The sequence below is a fragment of the Macrobrachium nipponense genome, chromosome 20, assembly GCF_015104395.2.
Source record: "Macrobrachium nipponense isolate FS-2020 chromosome 20, ASM1510439v2, whole genome shotgun sequence".
Taxonomy (NCBI): domain Eukaryota; kingdom Metazoa; phylum Arthropoda; class Malacostraca; order Decapoda; family Palaemonidae; genus Macrobrachium; species Macrobrachium nipponense.
Window position 1 is genome coordinate 19,213,468 of NC_061089.1, and position 19,538 is coordinate 19,233,005.

A 19,538-nucleotide genomic window follows, 5' to 3' on the forward strand; every position below is an offset into this window, starting at 1 on the left:
CAACTTTGTACTGGGAACTTGTAGTAAAAGATATTTTATAAACATTAGGGTCTGATTTATGTTTGATGTCTTAACTCTATCTCTTCAGTACAAATTTTTTTTATTTTTCTCGTCCGATACCCGACCCCTTTGATTTCCAATTCTAATAAACGCTTTGAAAATGATATTAAATACAGAGCAACTAGTTGTGATCTTTAAAACCAACCACCGTGATGCAGTCCTTTACTGAAACATTATTCTCCATAGAGTCAATATCAATGGTCTAAATAACTTTTTGTAACCTACTACATTACTCATTAAATGCTTAAAACACGAATATTGACCACCATAAAATATTAATTGCATGAAGTTTGTTTTAAGAAGATAGTTTAACCAGAATATAGACTGCATCAGTGAAAAGGAAATTTATATAGATTCTTTTCCATAATTCACATGGATAAATTTTATACTCTGTTTTTCACTTAATCACATCCTACTTATCGCCAGCAAAATTTTTCCTCCTAGTTCAGAGAATTTAAAAACTTCTAAAGTCTTCTGTATTATATTACAAAGGAAGATTAATTCCTGGAATGCAAACTGGGGTGTAATCATTGTTTCATGAAAAAGTTGTTGATAAATGAATGGTTCTGCCAATTCAAATGTGGCAAACTGATGCCACCCATATGAAAATTTTTAATTAAAAGCTACAGATTAATAATTATGAAATAATAATGCATTGCAGAATGCTGTCAACCTTAACTGTTTTGTAGAACTCTAATTTCATTCTTGTCCTTCATTTTCAGTCTGAATTGTACGTTCTTTTCCTAGCATGAAAGGCAAGTGTAACCTATCTAATAACTAATATCTAAAGTACATAAATTTCAGGAAAACTTGACAAATTTCCTGATACTTACCAATACATATTTAGTTTATACCTTCAAATACTTGAACTGTATATTATATGTAGTAATTTCACTCTAAAAAGCATTACTATACACATATGCAAATAAATAGCACTGCCTCATATATTTTTAAAAACAATAAAACCTTAACTAATATTATTATTATTATTTAGACAGCCTTTTCATGTTTCTAAGCCTCAATACATAAAAGAATTATAAGTATGCTTCCATTTCTTTGATCAGAGCTTTAGCTGCTAAAAATAAAACTATTACTGCTGAAGAATTATACGTACAGTGTAAAATTATAATTTTCATCCTTGTAAATAATTTTTTACCATTTTACGCTAGAGAACATTTGATACCACCTAAAAGCATTTATAAAATGCCAGCATACAGAACTGTACATTTAGCTTGCAAAAGACAAATTTTTCTAATAATTTTACTTAAAATTCTACTGATTAGTTAGTTTCATCTGGAAACTGTCTTATACTAGCTGGTTTTGCCAATAAAGGCATTTTGTCACTAAAATAATTTGCATTGTAGTGATGCATTGCATGTAAAATAAAATAGCATTAATTAAAAATGCTCCTTAAATCTAACCAGATTTCAGTTGCTGCTGGGCTTTCAGTTCACGTCTGAGTATTTTCCGGTGCTGATTTTTTTGGGATTTTATCTGTGAAACAAACACCACCTAAAAGCCTTTTGTGAGGAGCAACTTCCTTTGCAACGTAGTCTGCAATTTCATCCTGAGTTACATCTGATTTTGGTGATAACAACAATATGCTCTGGGTACTTCCCCAGCTCTCTCATCTGGTAACCCAATGACTGCAACGTCCACTACTGCTGGGTGCCTTCTCAACAAATCCTCCAACTCTGCAGGAGCCACCTGTGCCAAGTACAAACAAATAGAATATTAAAATCTTTACCACAAAGTTCAAGGAAAACTACAATTTTAATTATGTATGCTACAATTTCAATCATTCCCCATGTCACGCAATCTGTTTTTTGGTGCCTTTTTTTTCTAGCTCACCTTAAAATTAAGCATTTTAATTTTAGTATCATAATATAAACAAAATTGAGTCTTGCACCAACAGTTTTCCTATAGTAATTTGAACATTCTATCTAAACAATTCTAGCCTAAGAAATGACTGGGCTTTTCATATAAAGTTTTTTGTTTGTTCCGACACGGCATACAAACCTTCGGTCTTTTACAATAGGAAGGTACTAGCGGCAGCTGGATAGGTCGTAAGCTTTCGAACAAGGGGTTCGGTAGTTAACTGCTTGTCCGACAGGCGCGCGCGCGCGACTGGTAGGTAAACAAATCACTTTTGCTTTCGGCCTGCTGGCGTGTGGACGTGTATCATCCCTCTCTGCCCGCTTCATCGTCGTTGCTTTCGCATGATTGTGTTTTTCTTTTTCTAGTTATCTAGTGAAACTGAATTGTAAGTACAATCATTTCATTGAATTCAATTGTGAATTAAAGGATCTTGGTTCACCACGCCTCCGATTACCCGAGTGCCGGGGACTGAAGGCGTAAGTGCGGGATTGGGTCATTTCCCAGAATGATCCTCGTATTGTGTATGCTCGGTGCCGAGGGCGGGGAGAGCGCTCGCTCCGAGCGTATATTGGGTTGGTTAAATGTGGAGATGAAAATCGTAAGTAAGTGCTCTTTTCATTTATATTTTTTGACCTGTATGCCCGTTGCCGAACGAATGCGCTCGGCACGGAAACTTATTCAGTATGGAAGTGGAATCGCAAGTACAGTATTCTTTTTGTCATTTTCATATATTACTTTGATTGTAGCAATACTCATTTTTGGATCAGTTTCCGAGCTTACCCGGAAATTGATCCTTCCCCCTTTTTATTTTGAATGAAGTGAAATCGCAAGTGCAGTTCTTTTTCATTTTCATTTTTTATTGAGATTGCATTGTTTACTGGGATCCAATGTTTCCGCTATTCCCGGGAATTGATCCTTCCCTTTTTTTTTATTTGTATGAAGTGAAATCGCAAGCGCAGTAGTCTTTTCATTTTCATATATTTTTTTGATTGCATCAATTCATTATGGATCAAGGTTTCCAGAAACCTTGATCCATAAAGGTAAGGATGGATCCTTTCACCTTGCGCTCGGTACCGAGGGCGCAAAATGCGCTCGATCCGAGCCCTATTCATTGTGAAGTGAATCGTAATGCAAGATGCATTTTCATTTTATTCCTATAATTGATTGCATCAATATTTATTTGGTTCAAGTTCCGCTCAGTCAGGGAATTGATCCTTAGGCCCGTTTCATTCGGGCCGATGGCACGATTGCTCTCGGGCTCTTTATGTTGTTGTTGGGTACATGGGTACTGTGCGGGGGGTGGGGAACGAGAAGCCCCCCCCCCGCTCAGCTCCCACAGATGGCCCTTCCCCTTGGGGGGGGGGGGTTGGGGGGGGGGGGAGGTTATCGGCGTTCTTCTCCTCGCCCGATCCGTCGAGCGCGGGGGAGGGCGCTCGGTGCCCGATGTACAATTGTATTAGGGGTCTTCCACTCGTTCGGAGAGGGCTCACCCCCCCGCGCGAGGGGACTTTCCCCCCCACTAATCGCTACTACTGTTATTTCCGCAGGTGCTACTGCCACGAGGGTGGACCTTGGTGAGGTATGGGCGTCCTTCCATTTGCAGGCGTGCTAGTGTCCAGGGGCTGCGGTTCTATGTCTGGGCCTACTACGGTCACCCATGGAGTGGTGACCACGCAACCAGGTGACGACGTCCCTCCTCACCTGGTTGTTACTCGCCTCACGTGGTAACAGTCTTGCCTACAGCCGCTGTTGAAGGGTGCCGTTCGCCCGTACCGAGAGGGGGGCATGCCGCCGCCGCTCGTGGTTGCCGCGCTGCAGCGACCACACTTCCGCTGCCCTAGAGCTCGCCCCTGGACCTGCCGCCGGTACCAGGATGTTGCTGGCTGCTGCTCCACTTCCTGTGTTTCCGGTGCTGCCCCTGCCGTACCTGCCGATTCTGGGCTGACTGTCCATGCAGTTGCTGCGCTGGCTGTCCCTGCCGTTGCTGCGCTGGCTGTCCCTGCCGTTGCTGCGCTGGCTGTCCCTACCGATGCTGTGCTGGCTGCCTGCCTGCTGTTCCTGAGATGCCCATACCTCGTGATGTAGTCCCTGTTCGTGGTGGTACTACCCCAGACTTTGGTCTGTCTGTACAGGTGCGTCCGGGCCCTGTGGCTTCGGCTACAGCAGCCCCGGCTCCGCCCTGGATAGCAGATCTTACGTCTGTCCTGAGGAAGCTGACGAAGAAGAGGAGGAAGGTGTCGTCGTCGTCGTCTTCATCTTCTTCATTGTCGTCGGCTGCCGCCTCTCTCCTTCCCCTTCGACTTCTAAGGCTTCAACAGCCGAGGAAGAAGAAGTTTGCCTCCTCCCTCCTAAGAAGTCTCCCTCGGGAGCTCTCGGGACCCGTCCTCCACCTCGGTGGGACGGGAGGGTTCCTTCCGCTGGTCCTCCTGCTCCTTCGGGAGCGGGGCCCGTCTCTTCTTCCGCAAGGAAGAAGACTACGGGGACCAGAGGGGTACCGGCTTAACACCGGTACTTCCCCTCCCCGCCTGGTGTCAGTGGTTTCTGCCACTGCATCAGGGTCCGTCTCGGCCTCTCGTTCGCGGGAGGTACCGAGTGTACGGTCGCCTACCAGCGACCGTGCAGCCAGGAACCAGACCTCTGAGTCCGCTCAGCGTCAGGTTCACGGCACGGGGCGGAAGACTGGTGATAGCCGCTCATGCGACTCTCACCAGACCAGCTCTCACTCTCGCGGCGAACAGCTGGTGCTACCCGGGGGAACGTTGAACCGGTCCACGACACCGACCACGGGCTGAGGCTGGGAAGAGGTCCTCCCGTTCGCCGGTGCCAGCCACGGCTGGAACCAGCGACGTGACGTGCCGTGAGGACAAGCACCGGTCTCACTGTGACAGTGGAGCCTGCAGGTCGCCTGACCGTCGCTCTCACAGAAAGCGACCGGGTACGGCAACCAGCACCAGCTCTTCTGACACTCGAGATCGGGGCCGCTGTGCTCAGTCCAGCCGTTCTCCACAGCGAGACGGTTCGACCAGGCCTGCAGCTCGATCGCCACCGCGGGTTGACGATCGCCTGCAGCCCTCCAAGCCTGCTGGTTCTGCCAGCGAGGAACGAGGGAGCGTCAGGTCTGCCTCTCCCGTACCTTCAACCTCCTCGGGTTACACCGGGAGGAGCGAGGTATTGAGGAGTGATCGTGAGGGTTGCGCCCCTCATGATCCCACCACAACGCCCTACGTGCCAGGCACGGTTCTTGGGACCGGCCAGGACGTATGCGCAAGTGGATGGGGAAGACCGAGAGGGCTGTCGCTGTTCCCCCTTCTTAGGAGGAAGGTTCTCGGAATATGCTCTTGTTCGAAGGGCTTAACGGTCCCACTCTGCAAGATGCTGTGACTTCCGAGATCCAGAGGAACTTTGCCGAGGTTACGGCGCTGATTCGTCAGCACAATGACCTCGGGGAAGGATCGCCGCGCCCACCAGCAGAGCCACGTCTCGGCTCGAGTCGGTTTGGGGCCCGAGAGGGAACCCAAATCGACGGTGGGTCTGCCGCGATCGGAGCTTGCCGACTGTGTTGAACCAGGTAGTCTCTCGTCTCCGGACAAGAAGGCTCTCTCAGTTCTGGACGGTCGAACAAGCTACTTCACCTCCTCTACTGCGACAGAGGCGTTTCTACGTGTCTTCGGACACCGTATTTAAATACCCCATTCTTCGGTCCTCCTGAGGTTTCGACCTCGACGAGGACTGGAATGAGTCGGAGCGGTATCGGCTCTCTCCTGTCAGGTGCGATCAGCCCCACCCAGACGACGTTCACAGTGGCGGCAGACACTTACCTACAGTATGAGTTCGTAACCCTCCTCGGGAAAACGTTTTCTCCTGACGATACGTTTTCCCAGGCTCTGAGAGGCCATCGCCGTAAGGCGATGGCTGCTCCTTTTCTTCTCCAACTGCTAGATCCGCTGGGAAGGCGAGCCAGTATCCAATTCCTCCCCCATTCCCTCTCCTTCCTTACGGGCCTGGCTACGAGGGAAAACGGGGAGGGATCCTACAGAGATTTCTCTGTAAGATCCCACGTTAGGGGCTGCGCTACCGGGGGGACCTTCGGGTCCTACCTGACGAAGCCCCGGTCATTGAGGATGGGATCCTGCCCCTTTCTCGATTTCTACGGGAATCGAGAGGACCACCAGCCGATATCGTCTGACGAATTCGGTGGGGGGTTTTGCAGAGTGCTTAGAATTCTACGGAATTTCTAGCGCACTCAGTGTGTTCGAGTTTTTTTACGATCTCCAAACACTTAGGCGAGACCACGGTCCAAACCAAAGTGAGCGAGAATCCCCGATAATTGTTACACGATAATCGGGAACCTCGCTTATGCTCGAATTCCTGTAATTTCTAGCATTTGGAAGAAGACTGCTGCTGAAAGAAGAGTATCTCACAGTAGGCGCTTAACCTGGAATAGAGAAGAACGGACGGGAACTTCCAGTTTGGCTTGAACTATCGTCTTCGGTATTCTGTTCACCATTGAAGCTTTCCTTTGGGAAAGACTTCTCCTTCTTCACTCTCTTGACTAGAGAACGAAGGCGGTCGATTCCAATCCTTATTCTCATTCCTCGAGGGGAAAGATTTTAGGATGGAGGTCGTGGTACAGAACCTACAAATATACTACGTATATTACCTCGCGACATGATTCTTTAACAGTTGAATTGTCCGTGGGGTAGGCGCATACCGTAGTTAATTCTACGGTTTGTGACCGAGACGAATTGTATCTTAATTGAACTGCAACTCGGGTTGCCTGCAACCTCCCCAGCAGTTATCAGTTTCGATTTTAGATACTTGGTATTGTCATGACAACACCAAATCAGCTTTTGTATTTACCGAAATCCGTTTCGATTAAATATAATTGCTCGAGCGTATTCTTTATGCTCGATGGTTCTAGCCGAACGCATTCCTTCGTGGAATAATGGATTACCTGGCAACTCAGGATGACGAGTCACCGAGAGCTACTGCGTATTGAACTGCCTGATAGCGGCTCAGTATCAGCTAGGTCTCGGAGATGCACGGTCCGTTACGTCTCTCTCTCCCCTGGTTGGATTGACTACCGAACGTATCTCTGCCCAACAATTCATGGACTTAGGTCTCTGATTAACGGGGATTCTCGCAATAATGAAGGACCATCTACTGCTGTGACGCTCGATTTCATCGCCTTCGACATTGCGAGAATTTTCAACAGAGATATCTCTTGGACTCTTTCATCTTTCTGTTTACCGCACGGTAACAGAAGTCTGTACTAGTCAACGCTGCATCGCACTGCGATAATGCGAATGATTTTTGCAGACATCTGAGTTTGTCTTCAAAATATCTCGTATTCGTAGGTGTGCAATTTCATTGCTCGCCCCGAATTAACAGATATGTCAGAAGACATCGCCTACTCTCCGACCTGACAGCTCGACTTCCAAATGTTCAGCCCATGAGAAGCAGTTCTTCAGGCAGTAGTTCCCTGTCTTCATTACTGAAAAGCGCTCCGCTTTTATTGCAACTACGATCCTCACCGGACAGCAATCAATAGCGGTTAGCGTTCTCAGTCTTTGTAGAACAGGTTCAGAATCTTGAGAATCCTTCTCTCGGTTCAGCTGTGAAGACGTAGGTTGCATTTTCTGTACACCTTCGTCTTCAACGTCACATAGTGTTGTTTCTCCTTACCCGAGAATCAACTATACTATGAGATATCTTGCCTTCAAGGACCTCGGTCTCTAGAAGGCAATTGACTTTCGCCTGTTGGGCACATGCCTTAAGAGAGTCATCACCTTGCCTTCTGGCATCGGTGACGAACAAATTATTTGTTTAGTCTCTTGGCAATAACCCGTTTTAAGGCGAAGGTCACGTGACTTGCTCGGGTGCTTGGACAACTTGCCTCCTACCGAACGCAGCCAGTAGGCGGGGCTGCCGTTTCGTGGAATTTCGTCTGCTAGTGTAGAAATATTGACATCTGGCAACTGACTGTAGAAATTTTTTCTACATCCACAGTCCTTCACTTGAAGCATGAATAGGAAGAAAGATATGAAAAAAAAAATTATGGTAAAATATGTTGTTTATTTATATAAATTCATCAAAATAATGCTAAATACGTGAAATCAGTGCAACTTTTGGTTATAATATGACGTGGATAATTCCACGTCATGTAGAATAAAGATCTACATTTGAAATAAAGCTTATTTCCCCTCGCCAGGAGTTTACTTTTTAATAAAGTATTTAATTTGAATACTGTAGGGTTTCATTATCCTATAGGATAATAATACACAAAATAATGTGTAACACTACAAGGTGAGAAGTGATAACGTAGCACAGCCACTGAGGGAACTTAATTCCTCATCTGTTTTGCTGGTGAAAGGAGTATCGGTCTAACCCCACGTTAGTTGATATTATACGTCTTTGAGGTTACCAACATCCACTTCTTTACAAGTTGGTAAGTGTTAATCGGTGATAGTAAAATGCGGCCTATTTTTAACGTGTTCATAGTGAAAAGAGAAAAACTTAAAGTGACCCCGAAAAAAAAAGGAAAATGTATAGTTGTGGTGCTTATGAAACCCAACAAAAGTGGGTATAACTACTCCAGATTGAAAACGAATTTTTTTTTTTTCCTTTTCGGTAATAGTGCTATGTCGAATAAGCGGAAGCTGAGAGAGGAGTGGCTCGGACAGAGGGTTTTTCAGCCTTGGTTGGTTGTCCAGAGTGGATGGTGACGACACCAAGGCATTTGTAATAAATGTCAGAAAACATTTGATGCTGGACTAACCACAATAAAAGAGGCACATGGTAAGCATATATATATATATATATATATATATATATATATATATATATATATTATAATATATATATATATATATATATATATATATATATATATAATATATATATTATATTAATATCGTTCATATATAGTAGCATATATTATGTTTGCGTGGAATGACAATTCCCTTAAAATCATAATGAGTGACGGCGTTGGTAAAGTTATGGACTGTTACCCAGGAGACGGGCACGTTAACTCAATATTAGGTATTTGTTTTATATAGAATTATTGCATGGTTTAGTAACGTAGTGGCCAAAAATTTTATCAAACTATTGGTAATTCATACTTGCCATTACGATAATAAAAACAAAAATTGGTATTTTTAGTATTAATTTTGTTTGAATACGACATCCCTCCTCTTCCAGGAGAGCAAAATTCATGGTGCTAACATGGCTAGAGAAAATGTTCGTCCTCCACACCACCATGACTTGGACCGGTCTATAGCAATAGCAAAGATTTTGATACTTTGCTTCATCGCGGAGCATAACCTCCCATTTCTTTTGGCGGACCATTTCACTGAACCTGTGCAGGAACATGTTTCCTGACTCTGAAATAGCACAATCCCTGCACATGAAAAAAGAACAGTGCAGCGAAATGGCTAAACAATTTGGTAATAAAATTCATGATGATGTTGTCTCACAGCTTAGGATTAATAAATTTTCATTAGTGATAGACGAGACAACTGATGTAAGTACCACCAAATGTTTGTCAGTGCTTGTGAAATATTTTGATTCACATGGGGAGGAAAACTATTAAGACCAGGTTGCTAGATTTGATTGATGTATATGAAAACCATTCCTCAAATGTAGGCTCCAGTGGAGAGTCATTGTTTGAAATGATTATGCCATTTCATAAACTCAAATAACATTCCCCATTAAATAATTTGGTAGGTTTTGGCAGCAGATGGGGCCTCCAATATAATGGGGGCATACAATTCCTCTGTCCAGCAGGTTGAGGCAACACCTTCCAGACCTAAAAATTTTCAAGTGCATTTGCCATTCGATACATCTTTGTGCTTCAGAGGCTTCCAAAGTGCTTCCCAGGCAGTGCGAGGACTTGCTGAGGAATATTTACACTCACTTTTCTCACAGTGCCAAACGTAAATATGAATTTCTGCAATTTCAGAAACTTTTCTCTCTAAAACCCCACAAACTTCTTCATGTATCACAGACGCGATGGCTAAGTCTCCACCAAGCAGTAGAAGGGTCTTGGAGCAGTGGGAGGCTTTGAAGCAGTACTTGTAAGTATAGAAGGAGTGGAGAAGCTTAGGTCCATAAACCTAATAGTAAATGATCTCAACGATCCCTCCAATCTATGCATATTTTAATTTTTTAAACTTTATTTTACCTTTTTGCAATAATTTCAATCTCTTGTTCAAAGGGAGACACCAACAATATATTTAGTTCATTTTCATGTTAACAGGCTCTATAAAAATACTATCCAATATTTTTGCCGTAATGAAATTGTTAACAAATCAAAAATAGAACATTTTGATCCAAGCCAGGAAGTGAACCATATACCACTCAGCAAGAATATTTATTTAGGGGATTCAGTTCATACGCTACTGCAAAAAGAGGAATACTATAAAAACGTCGATATGGTCGCTGATATCAGGGAGGAGATGTAGATTGTTCATGATAAAGCTGTGTGAAGAAATAAAAAAGAGGTTTCAGTTACAGGATGATCTTTGGGAAATGGCTTCGCTGTTTAATCCAGAAAAAGGTTTTAGATCCAACCACTAGAGATGTAATGCCATCCCTCGCCCCTCTTGTCGCAAAGGTACCTCGACTGTATGATGGTGATCTGCAAACCCTAGATAACGAATGGAGACACCTTGACAGCACTCCCATACCCTTAGACATCACTCCACAAACTTACAAACCTGTTGATTTCTACCTAAAACTTGGGTCCTATAAATTTGATATCACATATTTGTTCAAAAGTGTCGCCACATTTGCTCTGAATATATTGGCTTTACTGTAACAAATACAGATGCAGAAAGATTGTTTTCAAAATTAAATCTCATTAAGACAGATGTAAGAAACAGCCTTAGTATTGACTCGGTTAAAGCACTCACATATATTTCTGAATCTGTAAAAGAACAGGGGTGTTGCTACAACTTCCAACCATCAGAAAATTTAATGAATATTTTGTAGATTGGAGATAGGTATTAAATATAAAAATACAGATTAAATTTTTCAAGTTTATTCGAAGTTGTTTTGTTTTGTATTTGCTGTATGTACTATAGAGTACATACTTCAAACATTGTTTGATTTGGGGTACGTTACTAATTTTGTTACTAAATAACTCTAACACAGTTATTAAAATGTGAGTAAACAGCATATAGTTGCTCAGTTTTCAGTAAAATAAAGTTGTCAATTATAATAAATGGTGAATTCTGCATGCCTTCAAGTATTTAGTGCAGTCTCCCCTTACATTTTCTGTTATAGCCACCCCCTCCCATATCTCTCTCTCTCTCTCTCTCCAAATTTGCAGTTTAAGAGAGCTAAAGCCTGATCCAGCGGGAACTTTGATTAACCGGTTAATAACCTCACCTGACATCGGATTGCAATGCAACAACATCACGTGCTGGCCTTCTTTATGAAGACTAGGCCGCTAGTATACGATGCACCACCGTTTCAATATAATTCATTTTAGTTATATAAAAAAATTATTGGGAAATTGATTATTATGGTGTGACATTAAAATGTGGGACAAGAGAAACCAGGTGGTCCAGTTATTTTGATAGTAAGGACTATAGTGAAGGAGATAATTACAATGGTATTCATACTCTCATAAATATCAGAATTCCATTTTATACACGCCACGTGACAAGTGATTACGAATTCGATGGAGATGACGATGGCTCAACAAGCTCAGACAATTCATTAAAGCACTTTAAGGAAGAAATATTAGGTGAGTTTTTTATTAGAATTATTCATATTATGATATTACCGTTTATGTTATTAGAAAAGAGTGACTTGTTTTGTAATATTCATCGGTTAATGATAGTATGGATGGTTAAATATGATTATTTAACTCTATATTTTACTCGCTACTTTACAATAGTTGATAGTGTATTAGAATTGCTGTCGTTTTTTTCACCAATCATGGTGGAATAGAAACGAAGGGAAATTTGATGTCACAGCAGCTACGAATTTATGGCAGCTCTGTGTGATGGCAACACTCAGTATTCCACAGTGTTGTGTAGAAAAACGGTAACCCTGCCAGTAGGCAGCTGTCAGAGCGCCCAACCCAGTCTGTTACGAACTTCGCGTGGACTTAGTTCGGTTGTTCCATAACAATCTTTTCTTCGTCCTAACGGCTTGTCACAGTACCCATACCATCGACACCCACCATTGAGTGTCAGTGTCCTATCCACTACCGAGAACAACAACTTCGCTGCAGACGGATAGACCAGTATGGGTACAGGACATCACCGAAGTCGAGAAGAGGGATAGGTCATACGACCATTCCCTTCTTTTCCTCTGAGGTAATTGCATGACTTTTCCTGCGAAGTCAAGCATCCAGGGGATGGGGATTCGTGACGCTCGATTTCGTACCGAATTCGTAGCGAAGACTCTGTACCCTTCGGTTCCTGACGATCGGTTAGTAAGTCCCTCACAATCCCCTCCCTAATGGACTTCACCGCCTTCGATGCGAAGGAGATGCTGCATTGTCCTGTGAAAGCGCGACCGCGCTTTCTGAAGAAACTCGACATCACAGGCTGAGTGTTGAAGACTCTTCGTCAGCACCAAGATGACCTAGAAGTACACTCCCTCGAGTTACACAAGAACTTCTCCGTGGCGCAGGTACTGAAGGCAGGGGTCTGGTACAACCAGACCACTGGCACCTCCTTCTACCTTCTGGATATTGCCCACAGGTCCTTGGATCGTTTTTCCTTAGGACCCGTGGTGGCTGCTCAACACGTTGTCTAGCTAAACCCCAGACCCTAGCAGGCTGAACAGCATCGAGTCCTGGTGTGACTGTAAGAATAGATAAGTGAATGAGAGAGTGACTGGCTTCTCTTCCTATCTTTTTCTACCCGCTCTACCTGTGGGTAGAGGGATACGGTCATCACCTTGCTGGATAAGGACGAGATGCCGGTGAGCTACTCGACAGAGCCCCATCCTATCCCTTTTCACTAGGGATGGGAGCGAATATCCACCACTTCCTCCTACAAGGGGGGGGAAAGTGGATGCCACAAGAGACAAACCATAACGTTGTTGCCTCTTGCAATAGGAACTTGTTCTTGTTTGCTGGTACGAAGAGATACGCTTGCTCTCTCTTAGTACTTGGTCCAGAGGTCTGACCATTGATCCTTGCGGTGCACACCCCGATCAATCGGACAGAGGCTTGGATCCCTCCCTCGCTCTTACGACCAGGGAGGCTTCCAAGGTTGGGCGAACACCAGTCTGTTCACAAAAGACTCAGATTCCACCCACCAAGAAGTGAGTCTTCCTATTGTAAAAGGACCGAAGGGTTTGTATGCCGTGTCGGAACAAATGACAATTTGTCCAAAAATTGCATTTTTCCTAACTATACAAACCTGAGGTCCTTTTACACATAGCCCCACCTCATGCCACCCCTCACTCTGCAGTTTTTGCTTGGGCCAAAAGCAAAAGTGATTTGTTTACCTACCAGTCGCGCGCGGGCGCGCCTGTCGGACAAGCAGTTAACTACCGAACCCCTTGTTCGAAAGCTTACGACCTATCCAGCTGCCGCTAGTACCTTCCTATTGTAAAAGGAACCTCAGGTTTGTATAGTTAGGAAAAATGCAATTTTGGACAAATTGTCATTTTATTAAAGATAAATATTGCAGTTATGAAATTTTTTGTAGATCAAGTTGATTAAAAGATTGGGTCTCTTCTAACAAGTTATTCAGTTATGAAAAAGATTGGGTCTCTTCTAACAAGTTATTCAGTTATGAAATTTTGTAGATCAAGTGATTAAAAGACTGGGTCTCTTCTAACAAGTTATTCAGTTATGAAATTTTGTAGATCAAGTGATTAAAAGATTGGGTCTCTTCTAACAAGTTATTCAGTTATGAAAAAGATTGGGTCTCTTCTAACAAGTTATTCAGTTATGAAATTTTGTAGATCAAGTGATTAAAAAAAAAAAGATGGGGGTCTCTTCTAACTAGTTATTCAGTTTATGAAAAAATGTTGTAGGGATCAAAAGTGATTAAAAGACCAATAACAAGTTATTCAAGTTATGAAATTGTGAGATCAAAGTGATTAAAAGATTGGGTCTCTTCTAACAAGTTATTCAGTTATGAAATGTTGTAGATCAAGTGATTAAAAGATTGGGTCTCTTCTAACAAGTTATTCAGTTATGAAATGTAGATCAAGTGATTAAAAGATTGGGTCTCTTCTAACAAGTTATTCAGTTGAAATGTTGTAGATCAAGTGATTAAAAGATTGGGTCTCTTCTAACAAGTTATTCAGTTATGAAATTTTGTAGATCAAGTGATTAAAAGATTGGGTCTCTTCTAACAAGTTTTATATTTTACAGCATTTGTGGTAGTACTACAAAAAATATAATCATGAAGTACATTATTTTTTACTAGTACGTAGTACATATCAACTAATTCTAGAATACAAAAGTATGTTCTTTTACATAAGACTAATCAATACTACAGTACGTATATTTATACCTAGTAAGGAAATATCCTAAATTAGTTAATCCATAGATCACAAAATGATGGTCAAACTAGAAAGGCATAGTGGTCCTAGCTAAGCAGGAGCATGAAACAAGAGCCAAGAACCAATTAAAATACTGGTCTGTAGATGCTGTGCAATGTCTTCTCTACATCAACAAAAGGACCCCAAAAGGGAATTGTTAAACAATATAAAATTACAATTATACAGATGTCAGGAAAGAAAATCAGTAGCCTATATATACAGTGGTACCTCAGGATATGAAATTAATCCATTCCAAGGCAGCCTTCGTAACCTGAGCTTTTCGTATCTTGAACCGCATTTTACATGTAAATTGCCTAATTCGTTCCAAGCCCTATAAAAACACCCCAGTAAATTTTATAATAAAGCTAAATTGACCAATAAACAATGGAATACAACAATTTGGACCATTCAATATCTAACATAACCTTTATTGTAGTACGTACCTGTAAATAAAGTGTATTAGTGTACATGGTACAAGAAATACTTTACGTACATGTACATATATATGTAGTAAAATGTGGAACCTAACCTAACCTTACCTTTGAGTGAGGCGATCTCTGAAAGTGGCGACAGAGGAGGACAAATGGCAGAAAAAATGAACACTTAACTTTACGAAACATTAAAAAATGGCAGAAAACATCAACACTAAACTTTACGAAACACATTAACAAATGGCAGAAAACATTAACACTTCTTAATTATCTCCATCTTCATTCTCCATAGAAAGGATCCTCTTCTTTCCATGAACTTCAGCAACATTCTTGGGACCCATGGCTAATAACATAAGTAATTAAGTTCACACACAAAAAATCACACACAAGACAATAAAGTAACTTACAGTACAACGAAAGTGAAATCACTCACACGAATTTACGTTAACAAACTAAATACGTATATGTGAAGGAACGAATTCCAGTGTTTACGATAACGCTGCCACAAAAAATGGTCAAGGAATGCCTTTACATAGGAGGCATGATGCTGACCAATAGGAGAGCAGGATCTTATGGGGGTGACTAGCACTAATGGGAGAGCGGGAGGATGGTGGCGAGTCTACTCAGTTGGCGGCGCGCGAGTTTTAAAATTGTTATCGGTGGTCCAGGCGAATCTTGGGACTTTACAGCAATAACCTTTCGTAACCTGAACTATTTTCATATGTAGAGCCAAAAAAATCTTCTTATTTGCTTTCGTAACTTGAATTTTTCGTAAGCTGGGACTTTCGTATGTCAAAGTACTACCACTGTACTGACTATTGATTGCCATGATCATTTGGTAATTCAAAACTTCCAAAAGAATCTACGATGACTTAACCTCACAAGTCACGAGTCACAAATGAACTGACTGTTGAATTACCAATTTACCATAACATACATACATACTTAGAGAGAGAGACAGAGAATGGCTAAAAGCAATATCAAAGTTTGTTTTCTTGGTTAATGGATTACAAAGGTTAAATATCAGCTAGAGTGTACATACAAAAAAACGTAATGAGAAATATTGTGCAACTCTTCACTTTTTAATTTAATAAGGGGTAAACACTACTCTCGCCCAGACGATCAAAGAAAGATTGATGCGTGATCGTAGGTGAATGGTCGTTGACCATCCTTCACCCGATATACGCATGCGTGCCAGATATCACAAGATTCCTTGCTTTCATCAGTTTTTTAACTGGATCCAGGTAGGCGCTACAAATTATCCTATTGTTAAGATCGAAGGTTTGTTCGTGTATGAACAATAACCAGTAACAGTAATGTAACTAAACATTAGCAGCATTTTTTCCCTAGATCTGTCATTTAACTTTCAGACCATAAAGGGGGGCACGTGCCCCATGTGCCCCCCATGGCTATGCTACTGACCTATATAAATCCTCTTGGCAAGCATTTTATGTAATAAAATAACCAGTAGCAGTAATGTGTAATGTAACTAAACAGCAGCATTTTCACAAAGAAAACAAAGTTAAACAAACCTTAAATCCATTAATGCTAATAAAAGACAAAAACGAAACCAACCTGCAATCCCTTGACTTTGATAAGTTCTTTCAGTCGATCAACTATATAGACATTCTCATTTTCATCCATTTTTGCTATGTCCCCAGTATGGAGCCAGCCATCTTTATCTATTGTTTCTTTTGTAGCTTTCTCATTTCTGTAGTAACCTTTCATTACCTGTAATATTTAATCATTACAATATCAAACAATTTTCTAAATACATATAATACTAATGCCAACACCTGTCAATAAGTAGTCTGTATTTGTGGATACTTAGAGAAGCTTTTTATTTTTTATAAAACCATTAAAAAAAGGTAGTAAAACAAATCAATTTACAGAAGCTGATTACTATATGTATACTGTGGTACCAAATAACAATTATGTCATATAAAACTAACAGCATAAATATGAAAATTCTGGATGAAGAGACATCCAAGGTTATATACTAGAAAGTATATATGCAGTACTAATTAACTTACCTGAGGCCCATGTATACAAAGTTCACCCTCAACACCAGGGCCAAGTGTTTCACCAGTAGAAAGATCTACAATTTTGGCCATGGTATTGGGAATTACTACGCCAGTAGATCCTGGCTTGTAAGCCTCCACTGGTGTCATGTGAGTGACAGGAGATGCTTCAGTCATACCATATCCTAAGGATAAGAATATGAAAATATGTATAAATTGAAATTCCACAATCACAACACAATAACTGACAAAATTGATTCAATACATTGGACTTTTTTCTGTCTGGTATAATCATTTAACATAACATCTGTCTCAGAGTAAAGTGATTTCTTGTTGACTACTTGTGCTTGATGTTTTTCTTTAACATACATAAGTTATTTTTCATGCAAAAGTATAGGTTTAGTGTCTTCTAATGCTGAATAGCTGTAATTTAACCTTGGGTGGTAACCTGGTGACAAGAACAACATCTTTCAAGACCTATTAGCCTTTGGTACAGCCAAGACACCAAGAGGTTCCATGGCGCCTGGACAGTGAGGTGAGGTTGCAGAAACAGGTTATAGGAAGGGGTGTAGAATGAGTTGTCAGGCTTCTAAAGTCACCACCTCTTAGTTGTGAAGTTAACAGGAGGGTGGTAATCATTCATCAAACTCAGCCTACTGAACAATCCTTGTGCAGTATCTTTTACTTCTTCCTCTTTTAGTTAAGCAAACTATCTATTACTTCTTCCTCTATTAGTTAAACAAATGTCTGCAATGTCTGGGAACATTTGAAAACCATGAAAAGGAGCTATGTAAGTGATAGGTTTGTATGAATAACTAATACTGTATGATAAAATCTTATGATATTCAACTACTTGAAAATGGCAACTCTTACCTTCTTGAAAATTCATTCCATCTCCAAACTTCTCTTTAAATTCTTTGACAAGGGCTGGTCCCAGTGGGGCTGCTCCACAGACCAAAGTGTGGACGGATTTTAATAATTCAGGTGTAACCATGTCACTCTGAATAAGGAAACTGACTATGGGTGGTACAGTATGCAGGATAGTAGTCTGAAACATAAGTGTAATATAATTCAATTAGATTAGAATTAACTATGCATTTATTATGAAGTAACTGTAATCTATATGCTAAACCCATCTTGACTTTCCTTTTTAATAAACTATTCACTCTATTTCAGGTAAAAAGTACACAATTAACTAGAAATTTTCAAAAACACCATAATAGTTATTGTAAACCATGAGCCACCTTCCATCAGTTTCATTACAATTTATCTTCCAATCTTGACGAAAGTACTCACTACCAAATCAAAAATACATATAAATAAGTGGATGCAATCTCATCAAGTTTCATTTTTATTCTAATTTATCACTGTATAAAGATGTAAATATCCTTACCTTATATCTTTTTATTGTACCAACATAAAGATTTGGTTCAAATGTTGGTAATGTTACCATTTTAGCACCACTATGAAGCGAGAGTCCCATACAGACAACCATCCCATATATATGAAAAAAAGGAAGAACACCTACTAATACCTCCTGTGCAGACCCTGTAAAGAGAAAAAGAGATTCGAATACTTTGCTCTGTTAGAATAAAAAGGAGAGTTGGTAACACAAATACAGTAACAATGACAGTAAAGTACCGTGAGCACGCCAACATTGCTAGACTGCAAAATGAGGAATAGATTGATACTCATTGGTCTCTTCAAATATCTTAAGAAAACAAAAGCTCAGTCCATACATGTAATGATGTATAAGTTATTAAATATATAGGAAAGTGATAAGTACTATATGGAAAAGATATCTTGCCCCAAAAACATGTTACTTTTGATTACCATTTCTTGAAATACCAAAAAATTACAGACAACCTGGTAGTGAGGACCCATGAGACTCAGTCATTATATTTAAAAAATTAAATACTGTACTTTTTATAACAATAGCTAAGGCACCAAACCATAATACCACAGGCAAAAATTTGTCAACACTCTGAAGGTCTATGATGGGCAGTCAACAGCAGACTATTCTATGATCAACTGATATAAAAAAACAAAAGAATGACTATGCACTTAATAGAAACAGATTGAAATGGAAATGTGGCTCAAAAACAAGACAATATTCTACAGTGTATAACATTAGGTATATACTATGGAGGAGTTATGGGAGTTCCATTTGACAACGTCCTACAGAGAGAGAGAGAGAGAGAGAGAGAGAGAGAGAGAGAGAGAGAGGAGAGAGAGACGATTCCGCGGAGAGAGAGAGAGAGAGAGAGAGAGGGCCGGGGAGGAGGCGAAGTGAGAGAGCGAGAGAGAGAGAGCGAGAGAGAGAGAGAAGAGAGAGAGAGAGAGAGAGAGAGAGAGAGTGAGAGAGAGAGAGAGAGAGAGAGAGAGGTAATTGGTTGGTGGTTGGATGGTTAACAATTGAATTGGCTGTTGGTGAGTACAGGGTTGTCTGCTGGTGCAGCTGGAGTTAGTTGTTAAGAGTTCTGTGTTTCAGTCAGTCTTTAGCCAGAATTGGTGATGATCGGTAGAGTCAGCAGCAGTCTGTGAAGGGTTGAAGGCATTGAAAGTCAGTTAAGTTTTGTGTTTTGTTGATTTGTTATTTAGTTGTTGTTAAGTTAATATTGTTTGCTTA

The 19,538-nt window shown here is 41.1% G+C and overlaps 1 protein-coding gene and 1 pseudogene across 1 annotated transcript in view; one reads left to right on the forward strand and one right to left on the reverse strand.

Moving 5' to 3' along the window:
- Positions 1 to 1,507: 1,507 nt before the first annotated feature.
- LOC135222748 (uncharacterized) overlaps positions 1,508 to 19,538 on the reverse strand; it is a 49,955-nt gene continuing 31,924 nt past the window's right edge. The window contains 6 exon segments of the mRNA XM_064261000.1: positions 1,508 to 1,659; positions 1,662 to 1,767; positions 16,464 to 16,619; positions 16,922 to 17,094; positions 17,783 to 17,957; positions 18,303 to 18,457. Coding sequence (XP_064117070.1) covers positions 1,511 to 1,659; positions 1,662 to 1,767; positions 16,464 to 16,619; positions 16,922 to 17,094; positions 17,783 to 17,957; positions 18,303 to 18,457 — 914 coding nt within the window. The 3' untranslated portion in view covers positions 1,508 to 1,510.
- LOC135195448 (uncharacterized) lies at positions 9,344 to 10,003 on the forward strand (annotated as a pseudogene).